Source organism: Electrona antarctica, assembly GCF_951216825.1.
Source record: "Electrona antarctica genome assembly, chromosome: 14".
Lineage (NCBI taxonomy): Eukaryota > Metazoa > Chordata > Actinopteri > Myctophiformes > Myctophidae > Electrona > Electrona antarctica.
The window spans coordinates 15,744,656-15,764,591 of record NC_136795.1 but is presented as its reverse complement, the minus strand read 5'-3'; the positions used below and the strand labels follow the sequence as shown (position 1 = coordinate 15,764,591).

The window sequence follows — 19,936 nt, the reverse complement described above, 5'->3', positions numbered from 1 at the left end:
TTGAGGTAGGAGGCTAGGAGCAACTCTCACAACTACATGATGAGTGAAGTGCTCAGCTGGGGGTGTTTCCGGCTCCATGATAACTACTTAAACATATGAAGTGAGTAACGGCCAAGCTACACCAGGCTTTTCTCACGCGTTTACCCTAAACGCGCGGCCCGCGCGTGCGTTTTTTAAAATAGGACTGGACCTAAATTAAACGCACGCGCGAGAGAAAAGCCTGGTGTAGCTTGGCAGTAAACCTTTAAGCAAAAGGCAGTTCATAACAAGTGAATCATAAAAGCTTTAAAACAAAGATATATAGAAAATAATAGTTTAGTTACGTAGTAGATTGATTCAAAACACTGAAACTAGTTGAATCTGAATCTGTTCATGTACAGCGGTGTAGCATTTCAAAGTTGTTTGCTTGTTTGATGTTCAGGTTGAATTCTTACAGAAGCCAAGAACTCTCCTTGGCTACCAATGATAGGATTTGGGCCATGCATATACACCACAATATGCTGATAGTTGAGTGTAGGTGCTCTGTACTTGGATATAGGCCTACTACTACTACTACTAGTAGTAGGCTACTACTACTACTACTACTACTGTACTACTGCTGCTACTACTACTACAACCACCAAACATTTAATAATATTCAAGGTCACGGGGGGAGTGGAATCAGGGAGAGACAGCCAAGTAATTTCTGTACATACTGTAGAAATGACTTGGCTATAATCCACATTGCTGATACATTGCATAAGACTGAAAGAAGAGTGAAAGAAGAAACCTCAACCAGACACCATCTCACAGAATCCCACAGCCTTAAACTACCGGTACTATCCAGTCTGTTCTGTTTATCAAATCGAGGAGGCTGAAATGTCTCTTTGCCTACGCTCTTTGGGCAGCCGGGCACTCACACAACAAGCATTTTATTCAACAGTTGATTATTGCAAATTGTATGCATTGAATATCTCTGTTGAATAATCACGATACGATAACTCACTACTATGCATAGGTTAGCAACATGTTTGGTCAGATTTGTGTGCGAATTTGGTTGCTATTATGCTATATATAGCTCTTTTTCATGGCAGCCATATTCACATGGAATTGCAGTGTAAACACAGGTGTTACCATGATAGTAATTAAGGTTCTGTTCCCTTGTGTAGCAGAGTTTTTCCAGTGAGCCGCAATGCACAGTAGCAGTACCATGACTCTGTTTGACCCGAATGGAACAGGAGCTTAATTAGTAGCACCTGTGTTTAGCTATTGTTAGTAACTGTGTTATAAAAGCCGCTACATTTGAGGGCTATGGGCATTTACAGCACCTGTAGGTGTAGCTGATATACGATCTACCATGGGCTCTTGTGTATTATTTCTTAATTATTTAGCTAATTAGTTTTGTTTGTATTTTGTTTAAATGCTTGACCAAGAAAAAAAGACAACAATTGGTCAGTATTGCATGTTTTATTTCGATTATTTACTTGATATTTAAATATCAGTTTAGTTAGACTCTCACATAAAAGAAACCATAGACTGTGAGGAGAAAATAAGTTGCACGTTGTCATACCTGATTATACTTTGTTATAACTGGTTACAACTGGCCATACCCGGTCATGGGTTCTCCAACTGGCATCAATGGAAGACAGTTCTTAGAAGTCAAATCATCATGTCTGATGCCATTTCAGTCACTCCGACTCGGGAAAAGAGGGTTACTGTATCTCATTCAGAGCATACCTATTTACACGCACCTCGACAGTGGGTGCAGGGCCAATAAGGCAATTATGGAAGGAGGTAGGGCCCGCACACCTGTAAATATATACATATATAAATATATATATGTATATATAAATGTATATTTTGTATACCTCCTCAGGAGTAAATGGACTAACCTGTGTTTTGTGGGGGTGGCACATAACGGGGGAGAGGGACTCAATCTGAGGGAACTGGATAAAAGTGATGAAACATGTGTGCATCTGTATACTGACCTGACGAAGATCTGTCAAGATCGAAACGTTGTCGTTTATTTATTCAATAAAGTAATTCTTTACCAAAAGAATGGTGTGCGGGCCCTACCTCCTTCCATTACTGTATCTCATTAACTTGATTTGCACACGTGACTTGATATAGTACCTTTATCAAAGGTGAGATAAGGGAAAATTAAGAATACATTTTGTTGTACAAAGATAGCCTGTAATACTGTTTCTACAGGCTATGGTTTGTCTGTCTTACCGATGGAAGCGGAGGCTGGTTGTGCATATTGGCATTGCAACCACAGTCTGTTATCCAAAGCATATGTAACATTTTAAAGAACACATTAATCTGGTAGAAAATAAGTCATTTTGAGACAGTGGTACAGTTCCTGACCTTAAATATAAGGCTACTATTTGTGGAAAAATCTAAAGCAAAGATAGGCCCCATTGTTTCAATGTGTATACAGTACTGTATATCGTTGCTATCGGGAGGAAACCTCATAACTCCATTTTTGAGGTTTTTGATTTTCTTTTCATAAATCGATGCTACTGAACACCCTTTACGTCTGTGTGTTGTTGTGAACATGTTGAACCAATGAAAAGTATCAAAAAGCGCTTCTGAAAGAACCTCTGAAGTCCATTTCATCCTCAAACTGTCAGTAGAAACACTTAACTCCACTGCTCTGTGGGGGCACTGACTGCAGGTCAGAGCTGTGCGGAAGATGAACAAAAAATAACGACAGTTTCTCTCTGTGTGTGTGTGTGTGTGTGCGTGCGTGCGTGCGTGCGTGCGTGCGTGCGTGCGTGCGTGCGTGCGTGCGTGCGTGCGTGCGACTGTGTGTGTGTGTGTGTGATAATCAAACTTGTGTGTGTGTGTCCGTGCGTACATGTGAGTGAGCGAGAGAGAGAGACAGACAGATACTAAAAGAGGGTGTGTGTGTGTGTGTGTGTGTGTGTGTGTGTGCATGCATGTGTGATAATCAAACTTGCGTGTGTGTCCGTGCGTACATGTGAGTGAGCGAGAGAGACAGATACTAAAAGAGGGTGTGTGTGTGTGTGTGTGTGTGTGTGTGTGTGTGTGTGTGTGTGTGTGTGCGCGTGCGTGCGTGCGTGCGTGCGTGCGTGCGTGCGTGCGTGCGTGCGTGCGTGCGTGAGCGCACACGCGTGCATGTGTGATAATCAAACTTAAAGATCCATTGTCAGTGGAGTTAAGAGGTTTTTTTCTGTCATTGATAAGAACTATCTTGACAGAGAAAACCACCTAACTCCACTTGTATTCGGGTAAAGTGGTGTTAATATATTGACACATGCAAGTATCTGATAATATACAAAGTCACAATACCAACTTTGATGAGGCAGTATTGCTTTGTTTAAAAAATATACGGTTTTCTAAAATTTGTTTTTCCATTTCCTGAAAAATTGGAGTTAAGAGGTTTCCTCCCAACAGCAGAGATATTCAGTACTGTATCCCATCACAGATGTATTTCAGGGTAGAATTACTACAGCAGTATGCTCACATTATCAAAGTGTTGGTAGAATATGTATTGTACATAGTAAGTCATTTAAGTGTCCAATAATACTTGATACTTATGAATCTACCCAATAGTGCACAGGCTGGAACAACACAATATAAGTAGAGATCATTGTACAAATGAAATATAAGTACAAGAGGAAAAAACTGTTCCATCACTCTGGAATAATTATGAATCTTGAGAATCCTGTTAACTACTACCCAAACCAAAGTATAGAACATACAATCATTTATACTGAGCTTTTTAGCCACATAGTGTATATGCAGATAACTCACATGAAAACAATTCACTTTCTTGTTGAAGATGATTACAATAATGATTGAGCAAATGTTTCTATTTGTCATTTTCATTGTGTGTGTATTGTCACAAATTTCTTGTATGGAATTTCTTCTCTAATAAAAAAGTACAGACTAAACAATAGTAACCATGAGGGTATGTCTCATATTAAGTCCCATATTAAGTGTTTGTAGCATGCTTCTGCACAGTTTGCAATAGTAGTACCGCTAATATACTTTATTATTTAAATATAACTCTTCATAACAATACATGAATTGCAATACAACACTGAAATTAAAGGCAATGGGATTAAACAGCAATAAACTAGACTAAATTAATACGAATAAGACTCTAAGCCCTGCTAGCCGTCCCTAGAGATCATTGCACTTGAATCTCCCATGATGCATCTGTGTGATGCTTACTTGTTATCATCCAGGCCAGACAGACAGTAAGGCCATTACTGTTGATTTCACTTTGAATAGAACAGTGGTTCTCAAACCTTCTCATGCCAAGGACCCCCACATTTATATATATATGGCTGTGGACCCCCATTTGAAAAGACACAGCATAAGAGAAGATTTTTTACAGCTACACAGCAGTAACTCTCAACCATTTTAATCAAGGACACCCATTTTGACATGCATTAGGCCACGAACCCTCGTTTTTATCTCTGCAACCCCAATAAACACTGTAAAATTATCAATGTTTGTTAATCTAACTCTGAGAGTGTACAAATGTACATTTATGTACAGACTGGAGTTATAGGTCAATTTGGCTCCTGAGTCCTGACTATCATACATTTGGCTGGGGACCCCCAACTTTATTCTTGTAATCAAAGTGCAATTCTGTTCTGCTGCAGTGCTTAGTGCTTACATACTGTATACAGTAGTAGGTCTACATGTAGGCAAAGATTCTATAGTTGCATCCACAATTTCTCTACAGTAGTCATGCTACTGGTGCTTTTCTTTATTTGATCCTTTATTTCTTATTGTGTGCTGGTGGAGCCTCCCTCTTACATTTGGATTATGATTTAGAGTGGTGCTTTGATCTCAGACAGAGCACAGCTGCATCACAGTTTTAATGTTCATTCTGTCATTCAACAGTCTACTTGTGACTGGATTTAATTTTGGGATTGGATTAGTGAGACGCTTCTGTTTCCTCTGGGAGCCTAGCTGCCAAATGTCAAGTCACTCACTGCACATCATTTCAACCTGAAAATTAGTTAAAGTGTTGTAGTCAGTATCTTTGTTCATCCACTTCCAACTGATCACCACCGATAAGGAACTCAGGTGAAGCTCAGTTAAAGTTAAAGTCTCTGTATCCATGCCACAATTGTTTGGACTCTGATGAAGGCTCCATTGCGTTGATATGTTCATCTGGTTTGTTAATTATATGGTTACTGTTAAATCATCTACAGTAAAAGAGTGCTTTCTTCGTGTTAGTTCTTCTACAGTGAAGTTACCCACAGTATTCTTTATTGATCTATCTATAATTCATACTTTAAATTTGTTCATGTGCAGCAGCTGGCTCATCTATGTAAGTCAGATATACCATTGGCTTTTTCTTTCACTTTTATAAATTGCACAGAAAGCAACACTCAGAGTATTTTCTACTTTGTAAAATAATGTATAATATAATTTCACATGTATCCCTTTCTTAAGTGCATTCTGTGTCAGCAATCAGTATATAGTGAGATGAGCCAGACCATTGTCATCTGTACTGTATATTGCCATTGTTTGTGCATATGTGAGTGGCAATATTGTATAATTAAGATCGTAGTCATCTATTAATCTAGGACATTTATTGTCCTAGTGTAAGAACCCATTGCTTTTCTACTTTCCATATTGCATTGCATTTGTGAATAAGACTTATCCAGAATTCTGTCAAAATCATTCAAAACTTCAAAATGTTGATTCAATGCTATGCTATTTTCATGCCGTTTGAAAATGTATAGTTGAAATATGTATCGTTTTGCCTGCATTTAACAAAGCTTGTTAACCACCTTATGCAAGACAAAAGCATTCCAAATGAACATTTCTGCCAGTCTCTCCTCGTTTCTGCCAGTCTCTCCTCGTTGCCTGGCAAAGCGGAGCGCCTGTCCCAGCGGTGTCCTCATGGCTTTAGAATGGCACTCACTTTCCACTGTAAACTGTACGTCTTCACATGACAGCTGCACTTCACAGCGTCAGCAAACAACAGTCAACAGACCTAAGAAAAGCAACACCCAAAGGTCAGATCATATGTCTGATTCTTCACCGTGGGACTTTTGATCTTGTCTGGAAGTGACCAACTCACTCGTTAACTCCGGCAAGAATTTCCTGTCTTCCTCCTTTGGTGCTGCTGCTGCTGCAGGTCCTTCCTCTTCCTCCTCTTCCTCGTCCCTGCTGTTGATGGCAAGCTCGTTCTCGTAGCAGAATGAGTTTGCGCTGGATGTTGGGAACTTTCTCTCTTCCATGTCCTTGGCGCTGCACCGCGGCGTGGATGGCACTTCATAAGTCTTGTCGAAGTATGTGTAATCCACCAGGTAATGCCGCTTCTCCTCAAAGACAACTGGCTCAAAGCGGTGACCCCACTGGATCTCTGAGGACAAGTAGGAACTGCGCGCTTGCATCGTCATGGCCGTGGCTTCCACCATACCTTCCAATATGATGACGATCTCAAAGTCAGACAACTCCAAGTCCTGCTTGCTGATGCCAAATAGTGGGCTTTCCTCGTCAATCTCATGTACGATGATTACGGGGGTGACAAGGAAGAGTCGGTCGAAACCATTGTCGTAGCCTACGTTCATGTCGATCTGGTCGAAGGGGATGTACTCGCCTTCTTCTGTGATGCGGGGCTTAACCATCTGGGCCCGAACATGAGCTTCCACAAGGTGGCTCTTCCTTAGATTACCAACCCTGAACATGAAACACAGCTTTCCGTCCCGCATGGCAATAACTGCGTGACTGCTGAACAGCAGAGTCTCTGCACGCTTCTTTGGACGTGCCATCTTAGTCAAAATAGCTCCGATCATGAAAGCGTCGATAATGCACCCCATGATGGACTGAAACACCAACATGAAGACCGCAGCAGGACATTCCTCCGTCACGCAGCGGGCGCCATACCCAATGGTCGTCTGTGTTTCAATGGAGAACAGGAAAGCTGCCGTAAAGGTGTTCACTTGCAGCACACAAGGCATGAAGCTGTCATCCTCTGCACGTTTGACCATGTCGCCGTGTATGAGGCCTATGACGTAGAATGCCAGGCCAAATGCGAGCCAGGACACCACAAACGCCAGGCTGAACAACAGCAACATAAACCTCCAGCGGATGTCCACGCAGGTTGTGAATATGTCAGATATGTACCGTAGCGGCTTTTCATCCATGTTTGTGAAGTGGATGTTGCATTGTCCTGTTTTATTGACGAACCGGCTATGGCATCTTCTTCGCGTTTGAATTTTGCCATTGCCAAAGCTGTTGCCCACAGCAGGCATGGTACTAAGTCGTAGGCCTTGTTCCTCACCACACACAACGCTGTACCGACTGACCTTTCCCACACTCATGCCTCAGTCAGGCACAGCCAAGTGAGTCTCTGTCTCATGCAGTTAGGACCGGCTTCAAAGGGAAATAACCAGCTCCTTCCAAAAACAAACCTATAATCTGGTAGAGTTGTGACAGGTACACCTGCAGTTCCCTGTGTGGAAAAGAAGAAAGAGAAATATTAGTGTACAATGCATAATGGAGGTTATGTGTGTGACATTATCATCATACTCAGAAGTCATCTGGGAGCGCCTACTGAGTGGCAAAAATTGCCACTAAACGATTGCATTAAACGACGATAAACTCATTTTGACACTCATTTTGTATGCTCATACCCTCCATATTAATAATTAGAAGAACAGAAGATCTTTTATTAGAATACTTTATTAGACAGAAAATCAGAAATGCAAACAATCCGTATAGTACAGTCATACACTGCACACAAAAGTCCTTGTTTCTATTGAGGTCCTATGTATTCAATTCATCAACAAAATATAAAAATAACACCAAAATTCAATAAATGATATTCATAAATATAAAACACTATGTAGTATGTACAGAGTAGAACAAAAGAGGGAGGGGGGCAGGTGTGATCACCTCAGAAGTGATAATTTACCTCCCCCTTTGGTCTGCAGTTTTAGGCCTGGTTTAAAGTAAGCCAGTGAACCACATTTTTAAGGAATGGGATCAGGGCATTCCACATTTGGCAGGCAGTGCTGTAGAAGGAAAATTTACAAAATGTTTGTTCTATAAGTGGGTGTTGCCAGGTCATTGCTGACGCTCCCTCTAGTATTGTGGCTGTGGGTGTCGCTCAGTTATTTAGGCATTGAGGGAAAAGTGGCATTGACTATTTTGAAAGCCAATTCCATGTTTAATTGGTTAACTCTGTCTTCTGTGAGCCCCATCCTAGGCTGGCAAAATGTAAAAATGAAATAATGGGCCCCGGCCATGCTGAGAAATAGTCAAATTAGTTCGTTTTTGGAGGTTTGAAGCATATAGTTTTTTTTTTGCGACATTGAGATGTTGGCGAACCAGGAGGTGCAAGCATAGTCAAAGTGGCATTGGATGAGAGGGCTCCAGCAAGAGTCCTGAGAGCGCTTTTGTTGACAAAGGAGGAAATTCTGCCCAAACATCTTGATTTACTTTTTTTCACCTTTGTTGCCATACTTTCTTTCACCTGTCAGGTTGTTGTCAAGAATATAGCCGAAATAGGTAACCTCTTCTTTGCTAGAGATTACTGTGTCATCAACTCTGACCTTGAAATCATTTACATGTATCTTACTGAGGGAATGTTTAGATCCAGAAAGATTGGATTCTGTTTTGTGTTGCAAGGCAATGCCAGCTCATTTGTATAGCATGTTAACAACAAGCCATTTAAAACCGCTATAATAAAACATTTAAGCATTATGATATGAAGGAACATTTTGGACGTTAAGGAATCCATCAGATACTGTCAGCTCATTCTAAATCTGGCAGTGAGATGTATTAGTAATTCAGTTCTAAGAATAGCTGCTACATTTTGAGAAGCCCTTTCATATAAATGAGAGCTACTGTACGTATTTCACCATGATCATGGTGTTTCATTCTGACGTTATTCTGACCATTTAATATTCAGCATTTAGCCTCCCAGACCCAAAAACGTATAATATGCTGGTTAAGATTTTGTCCACAATTCTATGCTGTATTGATGTGGTAACATAGGAGAGAACAGGCAGGCAAACGATCAAAATAGCAATTCTCCTACATTCTCTAATTGTGTAGACTTCATGTAAATTACGTAATGCAGATGTTTAACAATAATCTAACTCTTGAAAGCATACAATGAAACCAAATGGACACATAAGGAATAATTTGATTTCATTTTACGCTCTCATGAGTTAAAGATCTATAAGGGTCCATTTGGTTACCAACTCTCCATCATTTAACTGTGGGGACCACCTGGAGCCCCCTCAAGGACCACTGGTGGTCCCCAGACCACTGGTTGAGAACCACTGATCTATATTGTGGAATGTGTTAAAAGCTTGAACATTAGGGCTTTTTTGATGTCAATGGAAAATCGTTTTCTTGGCACTTCATTGATTGGTCAAGGTCCAAGGTCAACATTTAGCACTATGCTTATAGCGGCAGGCAGGGATTCAGGTACATATGCATAAACCATGACAGTACTAGTGCAGTTCTGCTCAAAGTACATTTTCAATGGCTTTATAAGCAACATTTCTGTACTGTACATATTTTCCACAATGTCTTTGACATCCATATAGACTCAAGGATACGGAGATTGTAGAGCGACTGGAGAGAAAGTGGACATGCAAGATGTGACTGGAGTTCGATTTGAACTAGGGTCCTCCTCGCAACTCACAAGGAGCATATCGTCAGTGTTGGGCAGAAACTAGTAAGAGGCCTATGTGCAAAATCGGTATTTTCCATGCTGGCAACCCCATATCAACCACATTTAGCCACAATGTTAATCATTTTCATTGGTTAAAATTGTATGAGACCCACGTCACCATTTTCAACTTGGCATCCCTATTTTTGGCAAGTAATTATATAGGTGAAAACCTTTCAAGGCATGATTACAAAAAAGAAAAATAGAAGCTTTACAAGCTTCAAAGATGAAATATGGAGATACAGTACTAGGTTTCTGCCCTATGCAATATGGTCAGTGCACTAACTGGCTGAGCAATCAGTCACCCCACTTTACTGAACAGCAAAAAGTGACTATACTAGATGGCGGCTTACTAGGCAGCTCTCAAATCCACTTCCTTATCCTTCAGTACAAGCTGTGATCGAGACTGTCAAACACAGTGTCATAATCACAGTACAATCCAGGGTGATTGGTTGTCTGCCTTTTTAGTAGCAGTAAATAAAATACTTTTACACTATAGCTGTATTAAAATCTTTACAAGTAAACAAATGAATCAGTCTTTGTAAATGACATACAGTACATCATGTTAAGTCAACATGGTAGTACATGAGGTGAGCTAGTGTAGGGCAGTGGTTCTCAACCTGTGGGTCGGGAGTTGGGACCGACCTGATAATATAAGAAAGAGGCAACTAAGACTACAAGACTACATCTAAAAGCTCACAAAGCCTCACTTTGTGAGGCGTTGTGAGCTTGTAGAGCGGCTATTTTCAGAATATTTATCCGTGGGAACCGAAAATGGAATGTCTCAACTCCTACATTACAAGTGCTTGTCAGGGTGGGAGGTCCCCAGTTAAAATATGATTATTTTGGGGAGTCAGGGTTGAGAACCACTAGTGTATAGGGCACATGTACCACCGGGTACGTAACGTGAAACGTATCACATTTTAGCGTGGTAACTTATAACGTATGAAAACAACAACAACAACAACAACAACATGAGAAATTAACATGATCCTCTGCCACCATGTAAAGAATGCCATTCCAAATGTTAGCCAGGAGCTCGGACACCATAAATGTCAGGCACAATCTAGACAATCTGTGTGACAGGTCAAAGATGTCACGTTCAGGTGAATTCCGTATAGGTCCAACCAATCCATCATTTATTTAGTTGTTATACACCAAATTTGAGTTGTTTTCGGTTTTTTGACTGGCACATTTGCGTGTGTGTGTATAATTTTTTTTCTCTTTCTCTTTTTTTTTACTCAGCAGCTCTAAATGCTCTGGTTGCTAGGAAGCAGGACATGGAGTGTATGAGCCAGGGATATTAATATCTTAACATTCTGGGGTGCCTGGTGGCTCTAACGGTGTGGTGCACTGACCATATTATCCTCTTTGCAAGGACCCCATCGTATCATATCTTACATGTCTCTGAGGTTTCTTATCTCTACTGTCTAAATATATATAGGCCAAAACGTGAAATGGGCTGTTGTAGCGCCAGCATGGGGAGATTAAAAATGGGATGGGTGTTCTTCCTCGGCTTAATGGGAATGTGCATGCAAAGTTTCCCAGCAATCGGGCACACATTACTGATGTGTGGCATTTTGTGCAAAACAGGCCACCCCCACAAACTTTGGAAGTCAATCAAAGTTAATCAGGAAAGATTTGACAGATCCGTATTGATCACATGACTATAGAAACAATGTGTACCGATTGGCGTGATGCTTGTACAAAATCTGTAGGAGTAATATGGAAATATGCCAGAGATTAGCTGTACACAGACAGCAGGAAAGACATGCGCAGTGAGCGCACACACACACACACACATACACGGATGGATGGAGTGGGGTGAAAACATAGTCTCCGGCTTGGAGACAAAAAAACAGTCTTCGGCTTGGCAGAGACAATAAGAAGAAGAATAGAATCTATCATAACATTCTGTGGGACTCCTTTTCCACACTCTGTGGCAGAATGTTTTAATTAGGAATGGGTTTCAAGAACCGGAATAGTTAGACCTATAGTAATTTAGATCTTCTGTATAATAATTTAAATATTTAACTCTGAGAATCGACATTATATTTGAGCTTATAAATTCCATCAATGCCAACATGTTTTTCTGACAATTGCTCATTGCAAAATAAAGACGGCATGTGTCTATACTGTCTACACTGTTGAAAAGGAACCATTTCCACACTGGGTTCCAGCTCAGAGATGATAAAACAGTTGGTAAACACAGCAGTATAGGTGTACTGTATTTCCACAGTGAATATCGATCAGGAATCAGTAAGGGAATCATTAAAGAATCAGACCAATACGCAGAATATGGAATTGCCTTGGTATCAATAAAACCTCATCAATTGAATTCACATACCTAATCGTGATCATGGAAACATTAACACATTATTTCCAGCTGCCATTCCACCAAAAAAAACTCAACTATTTCTGACACAAACCAATATCAAAGTCAAACTAAAAGGAACAGATATCTACAGGTTGTTAACTGAGGAACAGCTATAGCCTAGATTAGAATGTACAGTTACAGAACAACCACAAGCTTACAGTACATACCTAGTGCTATTCCCCTCCTGTGGACATCAGTAAAATGTTGTTTTCCAAATGACCCCCAACTCCAGAGCTTCAGGGTTTCCTTGGTCCTTCCTTAGCATATTCCTCTAATGTCTCCTGTTCAGGTAGCCTATGAGTAGAACCACTCTGTCCACATCAGGTAGAAAGGTATTGTTCCACACAAGTCCTTCATGTCTGTCTATGTCTATCCCTTCTAGTTCTGCTGTTTGTTTCAGTGCATCCACGTCAACCTACCTGAAGAAGAGGGCAGAACCTTGAGGTCCTCTCAGGTCAGTTTCTAACTCGACCTGTGTCCCATGTTGCCAAACGAAATCTCAGCCCCTATGAAGGCACAACTACTTGATTCTGCAACGGAAGATATTCCTACTCAAGGTCAATATTTTATGAGGATCTCTCTTGGTCTGTGGGGTCCACTCCGATTGAAAATTAAATTCCACGGAGCTTATTTTAGAGTCTTGGCCATTCGTCAGTCTCGCGTTCGCCTCTCCTCTCTCTTCTCCTTATGCCTCACACTTTTTTAGTATCTCTCTGCTATCTGATCTGGTTCTGCAGCAGATTCCTCTCTGTCCCACATCCATGAGCTGTTGCATTCTGCTCTCCTCTCCTCTACAGCGCACTCTCATGCTTCTCCCCCCTCCCTTTCAATTTGTCACTGTAGCTACTTGGCATTTGGAGACTCGTCATATCCCCCCTTGAGTGTTGCACTAGCACAGGGAGGCAACCTGATGCTCAGGGTTAAAGCAACCAACGGTGCAGTCCTGGAGTGACATGAAGCATAGTGATACGTACAGTAGAGAACAGGACACATCATTGACATATTAACCCATTTAGGCCTGATTCTGAAAGAATATATATTCAAAGATTTGTGCCGCATTTTCACAATTTTTCAAAAATAGCAGACCTACAAGCTCGTAGAGCGCCACTCGGTGGCACGCTATGAGCTTGTAGTATAACATAATGCTTTGTTAAAACACCAGAAGGGGTTCCCGCACAGAATGGGTTAATGTCATCTAAACATGCAACTGTCATATTATTGAGCAAAGGGATTTCAGTGAGTTTGACTCAATTGGACTATCCTACTCAATTCCATGCATCAATATGAATGGGCAGCAACTAATGGGGAGATGATTGTATTTCTTGTACCACCATCTGAGAGAACAGATGATGCCCGGATTAACAGTCCCCTATATAATAATCCTGGATAAAAAGGATACTATTAAAACCATAAGGTATTTGATAGGCATATTAGGCTGTTGACACACATACTGTATGATGTGATGGTTCAAGGTTGTACTTTATTGTTACATCTTGTGTACAGGTACATAAGAGTCAAACTTATTTTAGTTTGGCTTCCTTCAGACAATGCAGCAGCATAGATAACATCATAGATAACATCATAGATAACATCAAACAGTAACAAAACATTAAAAATGGATAGAATAAAGAGTGCAAAAAAGAGAAAACAAAGAGTAAAAAGAGTATCATGTTTTCCCTGTAGTAGCAAAGTTAGGTGAACTTTATGTGAACAACTTCACATATACACAACTTCACTCACACACACACACACACACACACACACACACACACACACACACACACACACACACACACACACACACACATACATATACATATACATATACATATACATATACATATACATATACATATACATATATATATATATATAATGCAACTTCTATTTCCTGAATTCTTCTGAAATTCTATACAGCTTATAACCAGATTTGCACAAACTGTTCACGCTTTTGAGCGGCACTAGCCCCTCCTATGCCCAGCTTTGTGTGTTTGTGTCATTTTACATTTTTCATGACTCAACAGGATCCTGGATGGCTTGATTCTAGGCTCAAAATAATTGATTTTTGTAAATCTCTATGGGATAAATGAATGGCCCATTTTTCAGTTTGTCAAAAAATCACGCCCACTGCTATGCACGCGTGCGTGCTCTCTCTCTCTCTCTCTCTCTCTCTCTCTCTCTCTCTCTCTCTCTCTCTCTCTCTCTCTCTCTATATATATATATATATATATATATATATATATATATATATATATATATAGCTAAAATGACACATGCTTTCACAGATTGAATGGGTTAAGGGGAAGATACTCTCTTACCTGAGATAGGATTACGTCATCTATCTGGAGCAGCCAGAACTGGCCGATGGAATAGAAAAGGTCTGACAGGAAGTATCAGAATGCCAAAAAACGGCCTGCATCCTCCATGTTGGCTTTAGTACACAGGTTTTCAAAGTGGGGACCGTGACCAGAGGGGGGGCAGCGGTGGGGCTGGGGGGCAATTTGTAAGGAATGGAAAAGGTTTAAAAAAAAGATTAATTTTATTGTGCCAGTTCAACCTGGCATCTGCAATTTTGAGTCATTTATTGTAAAATCTTTGTCCAAATCCTTCAAAATAGTGACTTCTTGTGAGCTTGCTTCGCCAAAAATATCAGATCTATAAGCTCACAATGTGTCGCAAGCAACACATTGTAAGCTTAGATCGGCTATTTGTGGATTCGATCCACAAGATTCCATTTAATTTTGTAATTTTGGCAGAGTTCCTACTTTTCAGGTTTCAAATTCAAAAGTATAGCAAAAGTAGCAGATGTACAAGCTCAAAACATGACGCTTCACACTCGTTTCGTGCTTGTGGATCTGCTACTTATGATGCTTTTATGTGACGCTGTAGTCACAAAAAACACCAAAGGTAAGAGGTTTCTGCCCGACAGCAATAGTTTAGGGCTTAAGTGGTTAATTGTATCATGTGGTACCACCTGTATGGAAGTAGGTGCATTGGTTATGTTTCCTCCACTCTGTGTTATTCAGGTTTTTCCTTAAATTCTTCAGCCATCTGTACGTTCCTAGGGCTTCCACGGCTTCGTTTTCCCTCATTTATCATCGTACTACACACAGCATACGTCTGCAGCATCCTTGCATAGTGGTGACCTCTAGTGAATCTGGGTCAGTCCATTATTGGAACTGCTGATCTGCTCTCTATATCTGTCCTCCTGTGAAACTAACAAAACAGAGTTTGTTGTCGGTGGTGAGTTTGCAAAGAACAGCAAAGCCTAAGAAAAGAGGCAGGTTACTGCTTCATGTGCTGAACACACCTGTGTTGCCAGCAGGTGTGTAATTGATTGTGCTTGTGCCTTAGCAGGTGTGTAATTGATTGTGCTTGTGCCTGTGGAGTCCTCAGACCATTCGGAAAATCTCCCTTCCATCACTATAAATGTGTGTGACTGACTGTGCGTGTGACTGTTTGTTGGGGGTGTAGAATACAGTATAGGTCAGTCAAATAACTCACAAATAGATTGAACTCAACCAATATTTTATTATAGAATGAGAAAACAAGTGTGGATCTAATATTTCATCTTGGCTTTCAGGCTCTGCTACATTTTTTCTCCCTGCTCGGCACAATCAGACAACCATCATTAACCATTAAGAGCAGGGAGATAGGTATACGATAACAACCCCCCATGGGGAACATAACTAATAGCAGAGCCCACTGGTGGTGCTGGGATGGCGGTGGGAGAAAACAGCCACATAACAAACCAGGGACACATACGCAGATTTAGGTGAGCTTGCCTTAAACAACCCACCCAATTGGTCAGCTGATTGCCATGTCAGCGTATGACGTATGGGTCTTGCATAACTCTGTATACACCTGCATAGTAATGTGCATGTGCATGTGCATGTGCATGTGTGTGTGTGTGTGTGTGTGTGTGTGTGTGTGTGTGTGTGTGTGTGTGTGGGTGTGGGTGTGGGTGTGTGTGTGTGTGTGTGTGTGTGTGTGTGTGTGTGTGCACGTGTGCGTGCGTGCATATGTGATGTCAGGCCTTTAAGTAGGTTATGGATACAAGTATGCTAAAAGGCAGTGATTCTCAAACATTTTCATGCCCCCATCCAAAAATGTATTATGCCAAGGACCCACATGAGAGAAGATATGTGGTGTTACAAAAATACAAATAAGTTATTCCACACATTCCACACCAGCAGAAATTGGGGTTAAAGGGATACTTCACCCAAAAATGACTTATTTTCTTTTAAAGGAGCATTCAGTGATTTGGAAAACCACCCAGTCCGCCCCGGTAACAAAATGTGCACATGCACGCTCTACAGTGGGGGGAAGTGCAACAGGCCAACAGCATGTGCACCAAGGCCCGCCCCCAGTCGATCATGATTGGAGGAAGGCCCCTCTCATCCTGATTGGATGAAGGCTTTGCCACCCGCCACCAAAACTGAAACTAGGGTTTTTTGACCCCAGGGGCTCACTGGGGACAGGGAGGAACTCCTTATATGGTCAGCACACTCTATAGTAGGGAGGATTATCCAGAAAAAAAGAAAAAATAAGTGATATTTGAATTAAGTAAAATCACTGAATATACCTTTAATTGCCCACCCCATGAAGCCTTGAATTGAATTTCTTTGTTTTTATCGCATTCCTAATCCAATAGTTTGATGACCAGCATTGTAAGACTCACATAGTCTCCTTGAGTCATGGGATGGGTAATCGATAGAAAATAAATAATCTTCGGGGCGAACTATCAATTTGACTAAAGTAGTCAAATTGACAAGTAGTTAAGACAAGTAGTTAATTTTGACAACATTCGGCTATATTTTGTTGAGGACCCACCGCAACCCCCACAAGGACCCCTGCATGGCCCAACTTTGAGAACCACTGCTGTAAAGAAAGAGTGAACCTAGAGCCTAGCCAATAGGGAGATCCTGTGAGTTATTTAAAGACACTGATGCAGCAGGACAAAGTGGGCCAGAACCTGTGAACCTCAACACACCGGCTTTAGCCCTCAACAAAGCAGTGTGTTTGAGTACGTGCTTGCATATCTTCGCTGTCGTTGCTTTTCAGGAAATATAACCATAACCATGTTTTCCACCGGATTCAATGTAGTTATTTAGTCACAAGCTCTTGTTAATACTTTTCATTGGTACAATATTTATTTGTGAGCTTGTAGATATGCTATTTAAAAAAAAAAAAAATCTTCTACCGTCATAAAGTTATCACCCACCATGAATAAGAATCAATATAGCCTATGCCAAGGTAAATTGGAAGAATGGAGTGGAATAGTAGAATAGAGAGAGACAGAGAGGGAAGGGAGGAAGGAATATGTAAGACATATAACATTTTAGGGCAGGAAGCCAGGCAAGGCAATACTACAGAGGCTGATTGGAGCGCCATCTGTGCTGCTTACAGACAGCAGTAATTGATCTTTGCATGGCTAAATGGGCCACTTATTTTAGCAGTGTGAGCAGGTGCACATGTGCGCGCTGGTGTTCTAACATCAGGCACTAATCAGTCTTGAGGAATGGCTGTATTAGTGGGCCAACACAACAGAGACTAGACCCAGACCCAGCCCCGCAGGTGTGTGTGTGTGTGTGTGTGTGTGTGTGTGTGTGTGTGTGTGTGTGTGTGACGTGTGTGTGTGTGTGTGTGTGTGTGTGTGTGTGTGTGTGTGTGTGTGTGTGTGTGTGTGTGTGTGTGTGTGTGTGTGTGTGTGTGTGTGTGTGTGTGTGTGTGTTTCTTTATTTATTCAGGCTTTGCTGCTCAGTGCCATATTTTCTTTTCATTGATGCGACACGTGTGGATAGGAAGTTTAAGAAAAACCCTCAAATAATGAGTGAATTGAGGTCTGATACCTCATTGCATGAGGCTGTGGCACTGGGGACATTATTTATATGCACATATCTCCTTTCCACACAGTGCACACCTATGCAGTGTGCACACTGTCAGATACAGTATCCTCCACATCATGATGACAGATGTACATTTTTACATTATATTAATAAAGTCTACCTAATTTGGCCTCTCTTGCTATGAATGTAACAAACTATAGAAATGTTAATCCATTTCACAATTATGCCAGAGATCTGTTTATGATTGTCGTATAAAAACGGGCAATCTCCGTGGTCACCAAAGAGCCAAAAGATGGCAGAGAATCAGGCAAATGTGTCAGAATTCAGAGTCAGACGCTAGACTCAAGCACAGGAATGAGCAGGCAAGATTTGTGGGGAAAACAAGGTTACTAGACAAGAGGCTGAGTAAAGGAACAGGATCCATAGAATAATTATCAGGCTACACAAACAGGCTGGCCAAAAGGCTTTTGGACAGATACTAGGTCCAATCGTCTGTGATGGGAAAAAACCTAGTCACATGTTTTACTTAATTAAAAAGTTACAAGTAGAAGTATTCAAAATGTACTTGAGCAAAAGTACAAAAGTATCGGCATCAAAAATGACTTACCGTAAGATAGTAAAAGTACTCATTGTGCCGAGTTCAAAATGAATTAAAAAATCATTTGAAAATAGCTGTTCTACAAGCTCACAATGCGTCGCATCGCGACACATTGTGAGCTTGTAGATTTGCTATTTTCAAATGGCCGAAATATATATAGGGCTGAAGTGGTTAGTGTGTTTTGTAATAATAATCAAAATCTACAAAGTAGCTGTGCTTAATGGTACACCTCAGCTATGGCTGCGCCCAGGGCACCCCTCCGTGGATTCGTCTATAGGTAGGCAGGTCAGTAAAGTATCATGGTCAGTGTCATGTCAGTATCATGGTCAGTGTCATGTCATGTATGCTAAGCAAACACGTTTGCTAAAATAACAAAGGGTGAAGTGGCAGTTTTATATATTAGGGAGAATGTTGTTTTTACTATCCCAGCAAGAAAGAATAGTTCACCGGTACATATCTATGATGGATACACACTATGAATCAGGCTGAGTCGTTCTTAATTGCTCTGTAGAAGTGCGAGCCGCCATGACGAGGGTTTATCACGCTCAACCTGGGCCACGGGGTGTCACAAGGCACCAGGAAGGAAGAGGGGATGGGTGTCACATTTTAATGAGGTGCTATGTTATGCATAGGAAGGTGAGCCAAAGGATGAACTCTAAGTATTGTTGTAATCAAAGTTACAGTACAATGCCTGTTGATACAGCAGGACATCATCGACATTATGAAGACATTTTGTAGATATTATATTAGACAATATTATAAACTCCTATAATAAATTATGCATATACCATAGTAGTATACATAATGCACAGTTACTTTTCTTGCTCTCCATAGACTGGCTCGAGAAAGCAACCATACAAGAAAAAAAGAGGAATAACAGGGACACTCACAGAAACTCTTGAGGATATTGATTATGCGGACGACATTGCCTTGTTAGCCTAACAGATGACTTAGTAACGTTTGGCAAACAGATCGGTCTCAACATCAACATAGACAAGACTAAACTGATAAAGTTGAACCCCAAATCTGCCCAACCCCTCACTCATCATTAAATACAATACTGTGGAGGTTCAGGAATTCACCTACCTGTAGACGGAGATTCAGGGGCAGATGTTCAGAGCAGGTTCTCTAAGGCAAAGGGAGCCGTTGCCATATTGAAAACCATATGGAGATCATCAAAGATCAGCACAATAACAAAGTTGAGGATTTTCAAGAGCAACGTCCTTGGGGTTCTCCTGTATGGGTCAGGGTCATGGAAAGTGACACAGGCCATGTGTCACAAGCTGGACGTGTTTCAAGATGCCTTAGACGAATACTAAGGATATTCTGGCCCATGACAGTCTCAAATGAAGACCTTCACAGGAGCGCAGGCCATGTCATTTCCTCCGAGATGGAAAGCCTGGTGACGCAAGTGATGGATAATTTTGAATTATTAAGATTTAATTGTT

At 41.0% G+C, this 19,936-nt stretch overlaps 1 protein-coding gene across 4 annotated transcripts in view; it reads right to left on the bottom strand.

Moving 5' to 3' along the window:
- kcnj12b (potassium inwardly rectifying channel subfamily J member 12b) overlaps window positions 1-19,694 on the bottom strand; it is a 214,749-nt gene extending 195,055 nt beyond the window's left edge. The window contains exons 1-3 of one of the 4 annotated variants that reach the window (XM_079520263.1): window positions 12,209-12,712; window positions 6,056-7,432; window positions 5,032-5,968 (exon numbers count right to left, since the gene is read on the bottom strand). In XM_079520263.1, coding sequence (XP_079376389.1) covers window positions 5,946-5,968; window positions 6,056-7,301 — 1,269 coding nt within the window. In that variant the 5' untranslated portion in view covers window positions 7,302-7,432; window positions 12,209-12,712 and the 3' untranslated portion in view covers window positions 5,032-5,945. Of the gene's footprint in view, window positions 1-5,031; window positions 7,433-11,065; window positions 11,084-12,208; window positions 12,713-19,574 lie in introns of those variants that run through there. The other 3 variants (XM_079520261.1, XM_079520260.1, XM_079520262.1) reach the window with 3 other exon arrangements.
- Window positions 19,695-19,936: the final 242 nt, after the last annotated feature.